The sequence below is a fragment of the Brachionichthys hirsutus genome, chromosome 13 (assembly GCF_040956055.1).
Source record: "Brachionichthys hirsutus isolate HB-005 chromosome 13, CSIRO-AGI_Bhir_v1, whole genome shotgun sequence".
Classification (NCBI taxonomy): Eukaryota; Metazoa; Chordata; class Actinopteri; order Lophiiformes; family Brachionichthyidae; genus Brachionichthys; species Brachionichthys hirsutus.
The window spans coordinates 12325692-12345238 of NC_090909.1; the positions used below are offsets into that span (position 1 = coordinate 12325692).

At 51.1% G+C, this 19547-nt stretch overlaps 1 protein-coding gene across 1 annotated transcript in view; it reads left to right on the forward strand.

The window, feature by feature from the left end:
* Positions 1-19547, forward strand: part of ascc3 (activating signal cointegrator 1 complex subunit 3) — an 87802-nt gene that overhangs the window by 60714 nt on the left and 7541 nt on the right. The window contains exons 20-33 of the mRNA XM_068746803.1: positions 702-927; positions 2169-2323; positions 3310-3408; positions 3471-3638; positions 4262-4480; positions 4555-4640; positions 4713-4879; positions 5200-5345; positions 6419-6539; positions 7646-7788; positions 10358-10495; positions 12402-12522; positions 12666-12798; positions 15046-15171. Coding sequence (XP_068602904.1) covers positions 702-927; positions 2169-2323; positions 3310-3408; positions 3471-3638; positions 4262-4480; positions 4555-4640; positions 4713-4879; positions 5200-5345; positions 6419-6539; positions 7646-7788; positions 10358-10495; positions 12402-12522; positions 12666-12798; positions 15046-15171 — 2048 coding nt within the window. The remainder of the gene's footprint in view (positions 1-701; positions 928-2168; positions 2324-3309; positions 3409-3470; positions 3639-4261; positions 4481-4554; positions 4641-4712; positions 4880-5199; positions 5346-6418; positions 6540-7645; positions 7789-10357; positions 10496-12401; positions 12523-12665; positions 12799-15045; positions 15172-19547) is intronic.

The window sequence follows — 19547 nt, forward strand, 5'->3', positions numbered from 1 at the left end:
ACAAATTATACTCGTATGTCAAGGTATTACTGTACTTTTGAAAAAACTGCACAACAGATAATTACAAAATAAGGTTAAAATAAAATACAAATCAGTGGTCATTCCCAATGGGTTAACTCTTTAAATGCCATTGACGTTGAACTAAACCCAAACATTCACTGCAAACCCTGAAATTGAATTCTGCCTCTCTTCAATGGCCAATAACTCCGGAACCAGAAATAGTAGGAACACACTGTGTTTTCCTGATGAAAGAAGAGACTTTAATATTTCATGTTCGATGTTTGCATAGTCAGAGAACAAAAAATTATGTTGGGCTAGAAAAATAGGGTAAAATGAGCAAAAATGGCTGCCACTGAAATAGTTAAAAATAAACTAGTAGAAGTTCTTCCGTAATTTAATGAATAAAGAACAAGATGCATTATCCTAAAAAAAGAAAGGCATTGTTCTTCTTCAGGGCAGAGTCGATTTATCCGGGTCAAAGTTTGAACTGATGGTGAAGTTAATTTGAAGTCTGTTTGTTTACAACCGCACAGTTGACCTCTCACAGCCAATCAGATCACATTTACATCTAGCACGCCCAATCGCAGCCTGATTGGTCGGCACCCGGCGGATGACAGCTGACCTCCACCAGCCTTTGTTTTCCTGCAGCTTGAGAGCGCCGTCCTCTGGGACTGATTCTGGTTCCCCTTTTCCTCTCCCAGAACGCTGCAAGGATCACCAGAGCGTTGTTCGAGATTGCCCTGAGGAGGCAGTGGCCGGTCATGACCTACCGGCTGCTCACGCTCTGCAAGGTGATTGACAAGCGGCTCTGGGGGTTTTCCCACCCTCTCCGCCAGTTCGCCAGTCTGAGCCACGTTGTGTTGAACCGCTTGGAGGAGAAGAATTTAACTGTGGACAAGCTAAAGGAGATGAAGAAGGACGAGATCGGTAAAAAACAAACCCAGAACAAAACACTGAATTTAATGTGTTACACAGACTTGATAAAAAATGGTTTATTTTTGGGCCACTCCACTTCTGTCCAGGGCCACTCTCCTTCTGTCCAGGGCCACTCCTTCTGTCCAGGGCCACTCCCCTTCTGTCCGGGGCCACTCCACTTCTGTCCGGGGCCACTCTCCTTCTGTCCAGGGCCACTCTCCTTCTGTCCAGGGCCACTCTCCTTCTGTCCAGGGACACTCTCCCTCTGTCCAGGGCCACTCTCCTTCTGTCCAGGGCCACTCTCCTTCTGTCCAGGGACACTCTCCCTCTGTCCAGGGCCACTCTCCTTCTGTCCAGGGCCACTCCACTTCTGTCCTGGGCCACTCTCCTTCTGTCCAGGGACACTCTCCTTCTGTCCGGGGCCACTCCACTTCTGTCCAGGGCCACTCTTCTTCTGTCCAGGGCCTCTCCTTCTGTCCTGGGCCACTCTCCTTCTGTCCAGGGCCACTCTCCTTCTGTCCGGGGCCACTCTCCTTCTGTCCGGGGCCACTCCACTTCTGTCCGGGGCCACTCTCCTTCTGTCCGGGGCCACTCCACTTCTGTCCGGGGCCACTCTCCTTCTGTCTGGGGCCACTCTCCTTCTGTCCAGGGCCACTCTCCTTCTGTCCAGGGCCACTCTCCTTCTGTCCTGGGCCACTCTCCGGATGCTTTCCCATGTGTGGCTGAGACCCTTCATCTCTTCTGCCACCGTTCTGTGCTTGGTGACCTTAGGTCGTCTTTGTTTCCACCTCCCCACCGGTGTCCCGTATAGTGCTGTGCTCTTTCTGATCATTTCTCAGTACATGTCCAATCCATTTTCAACTCTTTCTCAGGATGATGGTCTCCATTCATTCTTATTGGCCTTTGTTGTGCGATTCTTCACGTGACAGTGCTTCGCCCAAAGATAAAGGAGAATTATTTGTGCACTTCTGCCATGAAAACTTTCCAGTTTGATTTTTCTTTCAACAATCTGAGAAATACAGCAGAGTCAACGGAACACAGCTTTTGTAAAGTTTGGAATGATCAGGATCATCACCTCAGTTTTCACATTTACATGGACTATTTCCGTCTCTGCATTGAAGCCTTTGTAAAAACGCTTGACTACAATGACTACAATTTGACGAGAGTGAGATTCATCACCAGTTAGTACAATAGTTTGTGTGTGTGTGTGTGTGCGCACTTATAGCCCACTAATGTTTGATCTGTTGATCCAGGTCACATGCTGCACCATGTCAACATGGGGTTAAATGTCAAGCAGTGCGCCCACCAGATCCCTTCCATTGCAGTGGAGGCCAGCATCCAGCCAATCACGCGCACTGTGTTGCGTGTGCGTCTCATCATCACGCCTGACTTTCGCTGGAATGACCAGGTGAGCGTCGATGGCCTGTCCGACTGTGGGACTGTAACTGTTACCTTCGTTTTTCATCTTCAAGTGTCGCCAAATATCTTGGGCAACACTTATTGAAGGGGGGGGGGGGGCATTTATTGAATATATCAGAATCTGAGGAGGAGAAAAGGCTCGTTGTGGTGGGAGGTTGGCTGCTAAAATGTTGCCGTCCAATCAGCGATGTCTGCTGGGTAGAGTGGTAACGAAGGACTGGGTGGCTTAGCCCTGATCCAGGATCAGAACCAGGACAAATGGGCTCGACCATTTGGTGAAATCTTGCCTCTCCTCAACGGCCAATAACTCCAGAAGGAAAAACGCGAGGAACACACGTTTATCTCCTGATGAAAGAAGAGACTTTACGCTTTCGTTCGGTGTTCGGTCATGGTGCATAATGAGCGTACCGGTCAGCGGCTGGCACTGAATGAGTTAAATGTAGCAGGAGCTTCAAAAACACAGAAAACATTTAATCATTAATTGTTAAAGGAAGAGATGGAATATTTAGGAGTGAAATGTTTGGATTTACCGGCCGTCGTCTTTGCTTGTGTTCCGCGTCCTCTGCTAATGAAGCTTCTGACGGATTCGGCCCACAGATACTCGTACATGTTTATATATGTATATATTTATATAGGCATATAACAAACTATTGTTTTAAAGATTCATTTGGCTAGAACAGAGACATGCTTATAGATCCTCGCCTCCATCTGTGGCACAAACACTGTGGCACCGCCCCCAAGACAGGCTTGGGGGCGGTGCTAGGGGACGTCAGAGCTGACGACCGTTTGATCATCGCTCTCAGGTTCCCTCGTGCAATACGTAAAAAGTCGTGAAAGCGAGCGCAGCTGTTTAGCGTGCGCTCTCCACGGCGTCCGTTCCCGCCGGCCGCCGCCGGCCTTCGCACCGCTGCAGGCCTCCCAGCTCCTTTGGAAGCGGCTCCGTGATGGGAGGTTTGGCTTTTCTCCCTGAACCAGGTCCACGGGTCGGTTGGCGAGCCCTGGTGGCTGTGGGGGGAGGATCCCATCAATAATCACATCTACCACTCGGAGTACTTCCTGCTGCAGAAGAAGCAGGTATGCGTGTTGCTGTGTGTCCTTGGTTCACGCCCCTTTCTGAGTGTGTTTGTTCCTTGCAGGTGATATCAGGGGAGCCTCAGAACATCGTCTTCACCATACCCATCTTTGAGCCCCTGCCCTCCCAGTACTACATAAAGGCGGTGTCCGACCGCTGGCTCGGGGCCGAGGCCGTCTGCATTATGAACTTCCAGAACCTCATCCTCCCAGAAAGACACCCCCCCACACCGGTACACACCCTGATCCTCACTCACCCTAACCCCCCCCCCCCCCCCCCACACCGGTACCCACCCTGATCCTCACTCACCCTAACCCCCCCCCACACCGGTACACACCCTGATCCTCACTCACCCTAACCCCCCCCCCAACCGGTACACACCCTGATCCTCACTCACCCTAACCCCCCCCCCACACCGGTACACACCCTGATCCTCACTCACCCTAACCCTAACCCCCCCCCACACCGGTACCCACCCTGATCCTCACTCACCCTAATTTAATTTATTATTATTTATTGATGTTATTTAATTAAATTTATTATTTAATTGTATAAATTGTAGTTTAAGGATTAAAATTTCAGGCGAATTGATGCACTTCAAATATTTTCTGTTGCAGTCTTAAAAAATGGTAATAAAGTTATTCTTTGTTGTAAGTTGATCTATATTTCTTTCTTTTTCATATTTCTTTGTATGTTAATAAGGATACAAGAGTGGGGTTTTTTTTCGGGGGGGGATGTTTTTTTCTTCCTAGGGGGGGCGTGACAGAAACTAATTGAGGAGCACTGCCTTAACGGATGTGTTCTGGGGTTTGTTGTTCCCAAACCTGATCTGGGCTCCTTCTCTCCCTATCAGAGCTCCTGGACCTTCAGCCGTTGCCCGTCTCGGCTCTGAATAACTGTGCGTACGAGAGCCTGTACAAGTTCACGCACTTCAACCCCATTCAGACGCAGATCTTCCACACGCTCTACCATTCCGACACCAACGTCCTGCTGGGAGCGCCGACGGGCTCTGGGAAAACCGTGGCAGCAGAGCTGGCCATGTTCCGGGTCTTCACTCAGTACCCAGCTGCTAAGGTTTGTGCAACGGGCTGAACGTGTCGGTGCAAGTCCAGCGTCAGGAAGCTCCTTGTTTGTCGCTGCGTGCTCAGGTGGTGTACATCGCCCCCCTGAAGGCCCTGGTCAGGGAGAGGATGGAGGACTGGAAGGTCCGGATAGAGGAGAAGCTCAGGAAGAAGTAAGTGAGACGGCTCAGAGACGGGGGGGGGGGGATTCGGGAATGACGGGGCCTCTTCCTGCCTGGCTGCAGAGTCGTGGAGCTGACGGGCGACGTGACTCCAGACATGAGGGCGATCGCCCAGGCTGACCTCATCGTCACCACGCCGGAGAAGTGGGACGGCGTGAGCCGCAGCTGGCAGAACCGGAGCTACGTTCAGAAGGTGGCCATTCTGATCATCGACGAGATCCACCTGCTGGGTGAGAAGGAGCACCGGGGGGGGGGGGGAGGGGGTCGCTCTGATGCAGGAATCCAACCTGCAACCCACTGGAACGCTGTGGAAAAGGGAAATGGAGCGTCTGTAAGGATTTGTAAATAACGTACTTCCTGTTTCCTGAATGACGAGGTGAAGCGATCTGTTCCGGGAGCAGCTCGTCTTCACTCATCCATTCTGTCTGTTATTGCTGGTTTGTGTGTTTTATTTGGTTGTGTGTCTGTAATTGGTCGGTCTGTGCACGGACACAAATGTTCCTCCTGTTCTTGTGTTGGTTCGGCTGACTTCTGATTGGACTGTTTTCAGGGGAGGACAGAGGTCCCGTGCTGGAAGTCATCGTGTCCAGGACCAACTTCATCTCGTCCCACACCTCGAAGAGTGTCCGAGTCGTGGGTCTGTCCACGGCGCTGGCCAACGCCCGCGACCTGGCGGACTGGCTGGGCATCGGACAGGTCCGGTATCGATACGTACAATCCTCACACAGAGTACACAGAACCTTCCAGAGGCACAACTATTAGAGCCGGGGTGTCAGACTCGTGTTCTCAGAGGGCCACATCAGCATTATGGCTGCCCTCAAAGAGCCAGATGTAAATGTAACATTGTGTAAATGTAACTAAATGTAATGTAATGTAAATAAATGTAACTACTCCTTAACATGCTGCTAAATAACTGTATTTACTACTACATACTTAATTAAACTACAAATATTACATAGTCCTAAAAATATATCGATACCTTACTGCTGTAATAATATCCGCCGAGGTTATGTAATCGGCGTCTGTCTGTAATTAGTTCTTCAATATCTCCATTGATTATTGACCGATATTTAGGGAATTTAACACAGTCATGTAGGGTGGGGGGGGGGGCTCTATCTCACCACTGAATATCATCTGGGTCGGATCCAGAATGGAGTCAGCAACAAATATTTAATTTTAACATTAAAACCATTTACAGATTAAGAATCAGTTACAAATACACATCAACTCTGATTCACTTTCACTTTTCAGCATTTTACTAAAACAAATGTCTGCACAAAGCTCTTGCGGGCCACATTGGCCCCCGGGCCTTGAGTTTGACACATATGTATTAGGCCTAAGTTTCTGTACGAGTACCTACAAGGTACAAGTACTGCATAAAGTGTTTTGTACCGTCCAACACCCACCGCCCCCCCCCCACCGCTGTTAGCGCTAGCGTCTGTCTCGAAGGTAAAATTCATAACAAAAACACATTTTATCTTACAGTAATACTGCATATCATTTATTATATCCGTGTGTGTATTTATATAACAACTAAAAACGTTATTTCCAGTGTTATTCGCGCTGATTTGAGTGTTTTTAGACGCCGGAACGGATTAAATTGTTTTCAGTTATTCTATATTTGAGTTAGGAGCTCGGTCCAGGAACGACTTAACGAATTATCGCATGTCGAGGTACGACAACATTGTACAAACACAGTTGACATTCCAGCCAGGTGAGCCTTCCCGGTGTCAGCTGGTCACTCTAACCCCGCCTCCTCTGCCCGACAGGTGGGCTTGTTTAACTTCCGCCCGTCGGTTCGCCCTGTCCCACTGGAGGCTCACATCAGTGGTTTCCCCGGCCAGCACTACTGCCCCCGCATGGCCAGCATGAACAAGCCGACCTTCCAAGGTGCCGCTCTGCAGATCATCTGCATCGACTCTGCACCTTCAGCTCGCTGGTGGCTCCGCCCCCGGCGGGCTGCAGCACTGTTTGATTAGTCTGTGGGTCCGATGTGAGACGCTCATCATTTCTGTGTGCAGGTTGGAGGGAGGGAGGGAGGGATGGAGGGATGGATGGATGTTTCAGTTAATGGCTTTGTTTCAGCCTAAATATCTACCGGGCATCAGGGATGAATTGGATTAGGGCAAGGTCCCGAAGACAGGATAAGGAAGTTGGGGTACTAAGGGTGCGTTCCCACTGCGCAGTTTGCTCCCTTTTAAACGGACCAGAGTTCCTTTCCTCGGATAATCCGCTCCGTTTGGGCCAGTGGGAACGCGCCTCCGGACTCTGGAGAGGATTAAAAAAGTCCGCCTGAAAATGAGGGTCTCGGTCCCTTTGGGCGGAGCAAAGGATGGAGCAACGTACGTAGTGACGCTACGCGGTGCGTCTCCGGAAGAGGAAGTACAGCGAGTACTCCAAGCTGCTCCAAAAAAAATAAAAGTGGCGAAATATGTACCGCTGTGTGTAGATTTCATTAACTAAATATGCGTTATAATACTTTAATATTTTGTTCAGAACCAGCTACGTATCACCGGTAACTGACGCGACTTCTCCCTGCAGCTCCACGGCGCTTTAACAGTCCAGCGCGGAGCGGAGAATCAGCTGTTCAGCAGCGATAGTTTCTCATTCCGTAGTTCTGAACTGATCCGGAGACTTTGTGTTTGTTAAAAACGACTAGCGTTGTGTAACATTTATGATTTAGGCCAGAACTAAATGAGATTCCCTCCCTAAAGGAGCAGCAGCCGTAACGGCGCACTCAAAAAAAAAAACATGGGAGAGGGCGGGACTTCCCCTCCTACTTTGTCCAATCGACGAGCGCCCCTTTCAGCCACGCGACGCTGCTCAGAAAGTTCGTTCCGTGAAGAAATCAGTGTGAACGCAGACCTTTCAGCGAATTATAAATGCAGGAATTTGCTCCCGAAGGAACCGAGTCCTCTTGGCGCAGTGGGAACGCACCCTTAGAGAAGACCGTCTTTCACACATGATATCAAACTTACATCCTCTCACTTTTACAGCCATTCGGATCCACTCGCCAGCCAAGCCCGTGTTGATTTTCGTCTCGTCACGACGGCAGACACGCCTCACTGCCTTGGACCTCATCGCCTACCTAGCAACAGAGGATGACCCCAAACAGTGGCTGCACCAGGACGAGAGAGAGGTGACCGCCCACCTCGCATGCACGAGAGGATGCAGCACGATGGAGGCGTTGAGAGGCATCACCTTAATAATCCCATCGGGAAGTTATATCAGCACAGAAACAGAATCATGAACAGGATGTACGTAATGCAGGAATAGACAAAGGAACCAATAATATATACGAATACTCAACAGGAATATAATTTCACAATGACGCAGCCTCTCCAGCAGTGCTTTAAAACCTTTGATCCTGAAACCCTTTCACGTTGGGTTCTTTGTCTTGTTTTTTATGGATATTCTGTTTGCGATTTGTGTTTCACGAACAGTTTCCATTTCGTGTTTTGTCCAGTGAATGTTTTCTACGTTCTCTCTCTGTACGGGGGTCTACGTTCTCTCTGTACGGGGGTCTACGTTCTCTCTGTACGGGGGTCTACGTTCTCTCTGTACGGGGGTCTACGTTCTCTCTCTGTACGGGGGTCTACGTTCTCTCTGTACGGGGGTCTACGTTCTCTCTGTACGGGGGTCTACGTTCTCTCTGTACGGGGGGTCTACGTTCTCTCTCTGTACGGGATTCTACGTTCTCTCTGTACGGGGGTCTACGTTCTCTCTGTACGGGATTCTACGTTCTCTCTCTGTACGGGGGTCTACGTTCTCTCTGTACGGGGGTCTACGTTCTCTCTGTACGGGGGTCTACGTTCTCTCTGTACGGGGGGTCTACGTTCTCTCTCTGTACGGGATTCTACGTTCTCTCTGTACGGGATTCTACGTTCTCTCTGTACGGGGGTCTACGTTCTCTCTGTACGGGGGTCTACGTTCTCTCTGTACGGGGGTCTACGTTCTCTCTGTACGGGGGTCTACGTTCTCTCTGTACGGGGGTCTACGTTCTCTCTCTGTACGGGGGTCTACGTTCTCTCTGTACGGGGGTCTACGTTCTCTCTGTACGGGGGTCTACGTTCTCTCTGTACGGGGGTCTACGTTCTCTCTCTGTACGGGGGTCTACGTTCTCTCTGTACGGGGGTCTACGTTCTCTCTGTACGGGGGTCTACGTTCTCTCTGTACGGGGGGTCTACGTTCTCTCTCTGTACGGGATTCTACGTTCTCTCTGTACGGGGGTCTACGTTCTCTCTGTACGGGATTCTACGTTCTCTCTCTGTACGGGGGTCTACGTTCTCTCTGTACGGGGGTCTACGTTCTCTCTGTACGGGGGTCTACGTTCTCTCTGTACGGGGGGTCTACGTTCTCTCTCTGTACGGGATTCTACGTTCTCTCTGTACGGGATTCTACGTTCTCTCTGTACGGGGGTCTACGTTCTCTCTGTACGGGGGTCTACGTTCTCTCTCTGTACGGGGGTCTACGTTCTCTCTGTACGGGGGTCTACGTTCTCTCTGTACGGGGGTCTACGTTCTCTCTGTACGGGGGTCTACGTTCTCTCTCTGTACGGGGGTCTACGTTCTCTCTGTACGGGGATCTACGTTCTCTCTGTACGGGGGTCTACGTTCTCTCTGTACGGGGGTCTACGTTCTCTCTCTGTACAGGATTCTACGTTCTCTCTCCGTACGGGGGTCTACGTTCTCTCTCTGTACGGGGGTCTACGTTCTCTCTCTGTACGGGGGTCTACGTTCTCTCTGTACGGGGGTCTACGTTCTCTCTCTGTACGGGGGTCTACGTTCTCTCTCTGTACGGGGGTCTACGTTCTCTCTGTACGGGGGTCTACGTTCTCTCTGTACGGGGGTCTACGTTCTCTCTCTGTACGGGGGTCTACGTTCTCTCTCTGTACGGGGGTCTACGTTCTCTCTCCGTACGGGGGTCTACGTTCTCTCTCTGTACGGGGGTCTACGTTCTTTCTCTGTACGGGGGTCTACGTTCTCTCTGTACGGGGGTCTACGTTCTCTCTCTGTACGGGGGTCTACGTTCTCTCTCCGTACGGGGGTCTACGTTCTCTCTCTGTACGGGGGTCTACGTTCTTTCTCTGTACGGGGGTCTACGTTCTCTCTGTACGGGGGTCTACGTTCTCTCTCTGTACGGGGGTCTACGTTCTCTCTGTACGGGGATCTACGTTCTCTCTGTACGGGGGTCTACGTTCTCTCTGTACGGGGGTCTACGTTCTCTCTCTGTACGGGGATCTACGTTCTCTCTGTACGGGGTCTACGTTCTCTCTGTACGGGGGTCTACGTTCTCTCTCTGTACGGGGGTCTACGTTCTCTCTCTGTACGGGGGTCTAGGTTCTCTCTCTGTACGGGGGTCTACGTTCTCTCTGTACGGGGGTCTACGTTCTCTCTCTGTACGGGGGTCTACGTTCTCTCTGTACGGGGGTCTACGTTCTCTCTGTACGGGGGTCTACGTTCTCTCTGTACGGGGGTCTACGTTCTCTCTGTACGGGGGTCTACGTTCTCTCTGTACGGGGGTCTACGTTCTCTCTCTGTACGGGGGTCTACGTTCTCTCTGTACGGGGGTCTACGTTCTCTCTCTGTACGGGGGTCTACGTTCTCTCTGTACGGGGGTCTACGTTCTCCTGGTTCTACTCTGGTTTTCCTGATGGGCATCGCTGCGTCTGTTTGTTGGTGAACTTGGGGGCTCTGGTCTGTGTGCAGATCGAGGACATCATCGCCACCGTGAGGGACTCCAACCTGAAGCTGACTCTGGCTTTTGGCATCGGGATGCATCACGCAGGCCTCCATGAGAGAGACAGGAAGACGGTTGAGGAGCTGTTTGTCAACTGTAAAATCCAGGTATGAACCAGCCAGTTATATTTACATGTCCATCATGCAAGAGACTTTTAGACAAACCAACTCAGACTTTGCCCAGAGGAGAGTTTATTATTTAACGAGACACATAAACCAGGCTGGACTCACAAACCTTCATTTCAGAACATTGCCTTTTGGTAATCGGAGCGTTCAGCATCTGCACTCAGGCTGAAGCTGTTTCATCTTACATTCTGCAGCCCTCTGACAGCCACAACACGCTCACACATTGGGTAGCGATGGATTCGTGATGTCATCAACGCCAGAATATATTTTTGATGCCGCCTGCGTTGAGATAAGCAGCTCAACCACACGGGGCACTAATGACAGCACTAATGTTATGCTATTTCCTAAACTACTCGTCATTTCGCCCCGAATACGGAGACTGTTGACATTTTAGAAAAGGTTGAGGCCTCGTGGAGACGGTAGCACACACACACCGATCACACACACACCGATCACACACACGCCAATCACACACACGCCAATCACACACACGCCGATCACACACACACCGATCACACACACGCCAATCACACACACGCCAATCACACACACGCCGATCACACACACGCCAATCACACACACGCCGATCACACACACACCGATCACACACGCACCGATCACACACGCGCCGATCACACACACGCCGATCACACACACACCGATCACACACGCACCGATCACACACACGCCGATCACGCGCACCGATCACACACACACCGATCACACACACACCGATCACACACGCACCAATCACACACACACCGATCACACACACACCGAACACACACACACCGATCACACACGCACCGATCACACACACACCAATCACACACGCACCGATCACACACGCACCGATCACGCGCACCGATCACACACACACCGATCACACACACGCCGATCACACACACGCCAATCACACGCACCGATCACACACACACACACACCGATCACACACACACACACGGCGATCACACACACACACACCGATCACACACACGCCGATCACACACACACACGCCGATCGCACACACACACACCGATCACACACACGCCGATCACACACACACACCCCGATCACACACACACACACACACCCCGATCACACACACACACACCGATCACGCACACACGCCGATCACACGCACCGATCACACACGCACCCATCACACACGCATGATCACACACGCACCCATCACACACGCACCAATCACACACACACTGATCACACACGCACCGATCACACACACGCCGATCACACACACGCCAATCACACACACGCCGATCACACACACACCGATCACACACACGCCGATCACACACACGCCGATCACACAAACACTGATCACACACACGCACCAATCACACGCACACCGATCACACACACACACCGATCACACACACACCGATCACACACACACACACCGATCACACACACGCAGATCACACAAACTGATCACGCACTGATCACACACACGCACCGATCACACACACACCGATCAGACACACCGATCACACACACACCGATCACACACACACACCGATCACACACACGCCGATCACACACACGCCGATCACACACACACCGATCACACACACACACACACACACACCGATCACACACACCGATTACACACACACCGATCACACACACTGATCACACGCACTGATCACACACACGCACCGATCACACACACACCGATCGGACACACCGATCACACACACACCGATCACACACACACACCGATCACACACACACACACGCTGATCACACACACCGATCACACACAAGCCGATCACACACACCGATCACACACACACACACGCCGATCACACACACACACACCGATCACACCTTAGTATTCATTTCATTTTGCACTAATCTCCGCAGGTGCTGATCGCTACAAGTACTCTGGCCTGGGGAGTGAACTTCCCTGCTCACCTGGTGGTTGTCAAGGGAACCGAGTACTATGATGGGAAATCCAGGCGCTATGTGGACTACCCCATTACAGGTACACAGCAGAGTACTTGTACACAGAAAAAGCTTGATATTTACATCGTGATTCTGCGTTAAATCAGCTATTTAATACTTGACATTGAGATTTCAGGAATGGACAGGTTAAAACTTTGTATTGTACGTACTCCGTGTATCCAGATGTTCTGCAGATGATGGGACGAGCAGGTCGGCCTCAGTTTGATGACGAGGGCAAAGCAGTAATCTTCGTCCACGACATCAAGAAGGACTTTTACAAGAAGTTCATCTATGAACCTTTCCCTGTTGAGTCCAGGTAGGGACACGCTGCATGTCTGCTCTCTAGATGCTTCACACGCTGCATGTCTGCTCTCTAGACGCTTCACACGCTGCATGTCTGCTCTCTAGACGCTTCACACGCTGCATGTCTGCTCTAGACGCTTCGCACGCTGCATGTCTGCTCTCTAGATGCTTCACACGCTGCATGTCTGCTCTAGACGCTTCACACGCTGCATGTCTGCTCTCTAGACGCTTCACACGCTGCATGTCTGCTCTCTAGACGCTTCACACGCTGCATGTCTGCTCTAGACGCTTCACACGCTGCATGTCTGCTCTAGACGCTTCACACGCTGCATGTCTGCTCTCTAGATGCTTCACACGCTGCATGTCTGCTCTCTAGACGCTTCACACGCTGCATGTCTGCTCTAGACGCTTCACACGCTGCATGTCTGCTCTCTAGACGCTTCGCACGCTGCATGTCTGCTCTCTAGACGCTTCACACGCTGCATGTCTGCTCTCTAGACGCTTCACACGCTGCATGTCTGCTCTCTAGATGCTTCACACGCTGCATGTCTGCTCTCTAGATGCTTCACACGCTGCATGTCTGCTCTCTAGATGCTTCACACGCTGCATGTCTGCTCTCTAGATGCTTCACACGCTGCATGTCTGCTCTCTAGACGCTTCACACGCTGCATGTCTGCTCTCTAGATGCTTCACACGCTGCATGTCTGCTCTCTAGACGCTTCACACGCTGCATGTCTGCTCTAGACGCTTCACACGCTGCATGTCTGCTCCAGACGCTTCACACGCTGCATGTCTGCTCTCTAGATGCTTCACACGCTGCATGTCTGCTCTCTAGACGCTTCACACGCTGCATGTCTGCTCTAGACGCTTCACACGCTGCATGTCTGCTCTCTAGACGCTTCACACGCTGCATGTCTGCTCTAGACGCTTCACACGCTGCATGTCTGCTCTCTAGACGCTTCACACGCTGCATGTCTGCTCTCTAGACGCTTCACACGCTGCATGTCTGCTCCAGACGCTTCACACGCTGCATGTCTGCTCTCTAGATGCTTCACACGCTGCATGTCTGCTCTCTAGACGCTTCACACGCTGCATGTCTGCTCTCTAGACGCTTCACACGCTGCATGTCTGCTCTCTAGACGCTTCACACGCTGCATGTCTGCTCTCTAGACGCTTCACACGCTGCATGTCTGCTCTCTAGATGCTTCACACGCTGCATGTCTGCTCTCTAGATGCTTCACACGCTGCATGTCTGCTCTCTAGACGCTTCACACGCTGCATGTCTGCTCTAGACGCTTCACACGCTGCATGTCTGCTCTCTAGACGCTTCACACGCTGCATGTCTGCTCTCTAGACGCTTCACACGCTGCATGTCTGCTCTCTAGACGCTTCACACGCTGCATGTCTGCTCTAGACGCTTCACACGCTGCATGTCTGCTCTCTAGATGCTTCACACGCTGCATGTCTGCTCTAGATGCTTCACACGCTGCATGTCTGCTCTCTAGATGCTTCACACGCTGCATGTCTGGCTCTATCTCACCACCGAATTTAATCTGGATCTTATCCAGAATGGAGTCAGGAAAAAATATTATTTTTTTAACATTAAAACCCATTTATGGATTCTAGAATCAGTTCAAAATACACAATCAAATACACATTGATTCACTTTGACTTTTCATGATTGGTGTATAAAGACACCAAGAACAATCTAGAACCTTCTGGTGCTGATCCAGATCACCATGTGGACGGTGTAAATCCAGTTAGGAGGGGAACGAGCTGCTTGGGGGGGGGTCTGCGCTCTCAGAGCTTTTCTAGTTCTTATTAATATAATTTTTATTAATAAATAAGAGTTTTCTGAAACTCTTCATCCACATGTTAAACACCATCAGGATCGAAAACAGGCTTGAAATTGCAGCCAATAAGACCCGACTGCTTCTTCAAAGCTGCATTCATAATCTTTCAAGCTGTTTTTATCAGCTATTGATCAGATCAATTGGATGTGAAATCAGAATCATTGGTTTGGTCACTGACAACCTGATGTCTGAGAAAGGATGAAAATATCAAGACTCAATCAATATTAAAGTTGATTAAAATAGTTATGAAAATAAAATGCTGAGATTTTGCATTAAAATGGTTTGTCGGGAGTTTGATGACATAAAACAGGGCTCATTTGAATGCTAATTGGATGCTAATTGAATGCTAATTGGATGCTAATCGAGTGCTACTTGAATGCTACTTTGATGCTAATGTTTGCCCTCAGCCTCCTCGGCGTGCTGTCAGACCATCTGAACGCTGAGATTGCTGCAGGGACCGTCTCCTCCAAGCAGGACGCCATGGACTACATCACCTGGACCTATTTCTTCAGACGGCTGGTGATGAACCCCAGGTGAGCAACGCTAGCAGCAGCGCACGCCGCTTCAGTAGAGGCATCACGTGTGCCATGCAGGACGCCCCGGCACGGCGCCAGTTCAGGTGCGTTAGAAGTGATCGCACATTCGGTGAGAGAGTTTCGGCAATCTGAGTCAGAACAAGATTTGTTCCTGAGGATTCTGGTATCAATGTGGTTGAAATGGACCAACGCAGCATCTTATTGAGGTTGGGGCTGATACCCAGACAGGGTACTGGGTATAACTGGACCTGATACCCAGACAGGGTACTGGGTATAACTGGACCTGATACCCAGACAGGGTACTGGGTATCACTGGACCTGATACCCAGATAGGGTACTGGGTATAGCTGGACCTGATACCCAGACAGGGTACTGGGTATAACTGGACCTGATACCCAGACAGGGTACTGGGTATAGCTGGACCTGATACCCAGATAGGGTACTGGGTATAGCTGGACCTGATACCCAGACAGGGTACTGGGTATAGCTGGACCTGATACCCAGATAGGGTACTGGGTATCACTGGACCTGATGCCCAGACAGGGTACTGGGTATAACTGGACCTGATACCCAGATAGGGTACTGGGTATAACTGGACCTGATACCCAGACAGGGTACTGGGTATAACTGGACCTGATACCCAGACAGGGTACTGGGTATCACTGGACCTGATGCCCAGACAGGGTACTGTCCCAGATAGGGTACTGGGTATAACTGGACCTGATACCCAGACAGGGTACTGGGTATCACTGGACCTGATGCCCAGACAGGGTACTGTCCCAGACAGGGTCCTGGGTATCACTGGACCTGATACCCAGACAGGGTACTGGGTATAACTGGACCTGATACCCAGACAGGGTACTGTCCCAGATAGGGTATTGGGTATCACTGGACCTGATACCCAGACAGGGTACTGTCGCAGACAGGGTACTGGGTATAACTGGACCTGATACCCAGACAGGGTACTGGGTATAGCTGGACCTGATACCCAGATAGGGTACTGGGTATAGCTGGACCTGATTCCCAGACAGGGTACTGGGTATCACTGGACCTGATGCCCAGACAGGGTACTGTCCCAGACAGGGTACTGGGTATCACTGGACCTGATACCCAGACAGGGTACTGGGTATAACTGGACCTGATACCCAGACAGGGTACTGGGTATAACTGGACCTGATACCCAGACAGGGTACTGTCCCAGATAGGGTATTGGGTATCACTGGACCTGATACCCAGACAGGGTACTGTCCCAGATAGGGTATTGGGTATCACTGGACCTGATACCCAGACAGGGTACTGGGTATAACTGGACCTGATACCCAGACAGGGTACTGGGTATCACTGGACCTGATGCCCAGACAGGGTACTGTCCCAGATAGGGTACTGGGTATCACTGGACCTGATACCCAGATAGGGTACTGGGTATAACTGGACCTGATACCCAGACAGGGTACTGGGTATCACTGGACCTGATGCCCAGACAGGGTACTGTCCCAGATAGGGTACTGGGTATAACTGGACCTGATACCCAGACAGGGTACTGGGTATCACTGGACCTGATGCCCAGACAGGGTACTGGGTATAGCTGGACCTGATACCCAGATAGGGTACTGGGTATAGCTGGACCTGATTCCCAGACAGGGTACTGGGTATCACTGGACCTGATGCCCAGACAGGGTACTGTCCCAGACAGGGTACTGGGTATCACTGGACCTGATACCCAGACAGGGTACTGGGTATAACTGGACCTGATACCCAGACAGGGTACTGGGTATAACTGGACCTGATACCCAGACAGGGTACTGTCCCAGATAGGGTATTGGGTATCACTGGACCTGATACCCAGACAGGGTACTGTCCCAGATAGGGTATTGGGTATCACTGGACCTGATACCCAGACAGGGTACTGGGTATAACTGGACCTGATACCCAGACAGGGTACTGGGTATCACTGGACCTGATGCCCAGACAGGGTACTGTCCCAGATAGGGTACTGAGTATCACTGGACCTGATACCCAGATAGGGTACTGGGTATAACTGGACCTGATACCCAGACAGGGTACTGGGTATCACTGGACCTGATGCCCAGACAGGGTACTGTCCCAGATAGGGTACTGGGTATAACTGGACCTGATACCCAGATAGGGTACTGGGTATAACTGGACCTGATACCCAGATAGGGTACTGGGTATAACTGGACCTGATACCCAGACAGGGTACTGGGTATCACTGGACCTGATGCCCAGACAGGGTACTGGGTATCACTGGACCTGATACCCAGACAGGGTACTGGGTATAACTGGACCTGATACCCAGACAGGGTACTGTCCCAGATAGGGTATTGGGCATCACTGGACCTGATACCCAGACAGGGTACTGTCCCAGATAGGGTATTGGGCATCACTGGACCTGATACCCAGACAGGGTACTGTCCCAGATAGGGTATTGGGTATCACTGGACCTGATACCCAGACAGGGTACTGGGTATCACTGGACCTGATACCCAGACAGGGTACTGTCCCAGATAGGGTACTGGGTATCACTGGACCTGATACCCAGATAGGGTACTGGGTATAACTGGACCTGATACCCAGACAGGGTACTGGGTATCACTGGACCTGATGCCCAGACAGGGTACTGTCCCAGATAGGGTACTGGGTATAACTGGACCTGATACCCAGATAGGGTACTGGGTATAACTGGACCTGATACCCAGACAGGGTACTGGGTATCACTGGACCTGATGCCCAGACAGGGTACTGTCCCAGATAGGGTACTGGGTATCACTGGACCTGATGCCCAGACAGGGTACTGGGTATCACTGGACCTGATACCCAGACAGGGTCCTGGGTATAACTGGACCTGATACCCAGACAGGGTACTGTCCCAGATAGGGTATTGGGCATCACTGGACCTGATACCCAGACAGGGTACTGTCCCAGATAGGGTATTGGGTATCACTGGACCTGATACCCAGACAGGGTACTGGGTATCACTGGACCTGATACCCAGACAGGGTACTGTCCCAGATAGGGTACTGGGTATCACTGGACCTGATACCCAGATAGGGTACTGGGTATAACTGGACCTGATACCCAGACAGGGTACTGGGTATCACTGGACCTGATGCCCAGACAGGGTACTGTCCCAGATAGGGTACTGGGTATAACTGGACCTGATACCCAGACAGGGTACTGGGTATCACTGGACCTGATGCCCAGACAGGGTACTGTCCCAGATAGGGTACTGGGTATCACTGGACCTGATGCCCAGACAGGGTACTGGGTATCACTGGACCTGATACCCAGACCGGGTACTGGGTATCACTGGACCTGATACCCAGACAGGGTACTGTCCCAGATAGGGTATTGGGTATCACTGGACCTGATACCCAGACAGGGTACTGGTACTGCATTGCCTACGAGAACACAAATGTAAAATCGATCATTACGTTTTTGATGCACAAACTCCTGGAAGGAACTCTCCTCACTAAGGATAATATGGAGCATTAACTATTAATACATTTAGAAATCCCTGCAGTACTCCACGTCTCTGCTTGTAGAAATGTATACGTGATTATACTTATAGCCATTATCAGGCCGCTGAGGATTAGCTTTTGATGTCCAGCTGATCTTAGCAACAGGAAGAGCTCTTTCATTCTGTTCCCGGAACCTCTGATATGACCTCTGACCTGTAATCTCTTCTGTGATTTATTCAGATGAAAGTAGAAGGCGTGATCACTAACGGGAGAGCGGGGGCGCCTAACGAATGTTTAACAGCCCACAGAGACACACGCGCTGATCGGCCTCCGCCGACGTACCTTCAGGCTGCGGCGTCTGTTTCCAGGAGCCTGGCTGTCTCCGTGCACTCGCGCACACCGTGCGCTAATATTGGCACGCTGTGCTAATGAAGGTTGTGTGTGATTACGCTTCTGCCGGGCCTCATGTGGTAACTCTTAGTCTGGAACCCATTTCGTCTGCTCTGGGATCCATTTGCCACCGAGAGCCGCCCTTATTTTCAGCAGCCGTTCACCATGCGACCGGGGGAAAAGGCTTCAGCATGGCAACAACAAAGTGTTGTACCACCCCCCCCCCCCCCCCCCCGTTGCTGTCTGGGGTGACTACTTTACCCTCGTGAAAATCTGCATCTGTCTGTACGCGTTCGTGTCTTCTTCAGGGCGTCTCCGTGAAATGTATGTTCTTTACGCAACAAGGAAAGAAATGAAAGCAAGACAAAAGGGGATCAGCTGTCTGAAAAGCACGGTGTGAATGGGGGGGGGGGGGGGGCTGCAGCCCTCTGTGTGGACCCAGGGCTTCTCCGTGACATATTAGGAACAGGCGTAGCGTAGATCACTACGTTTGCTACGTCTTCC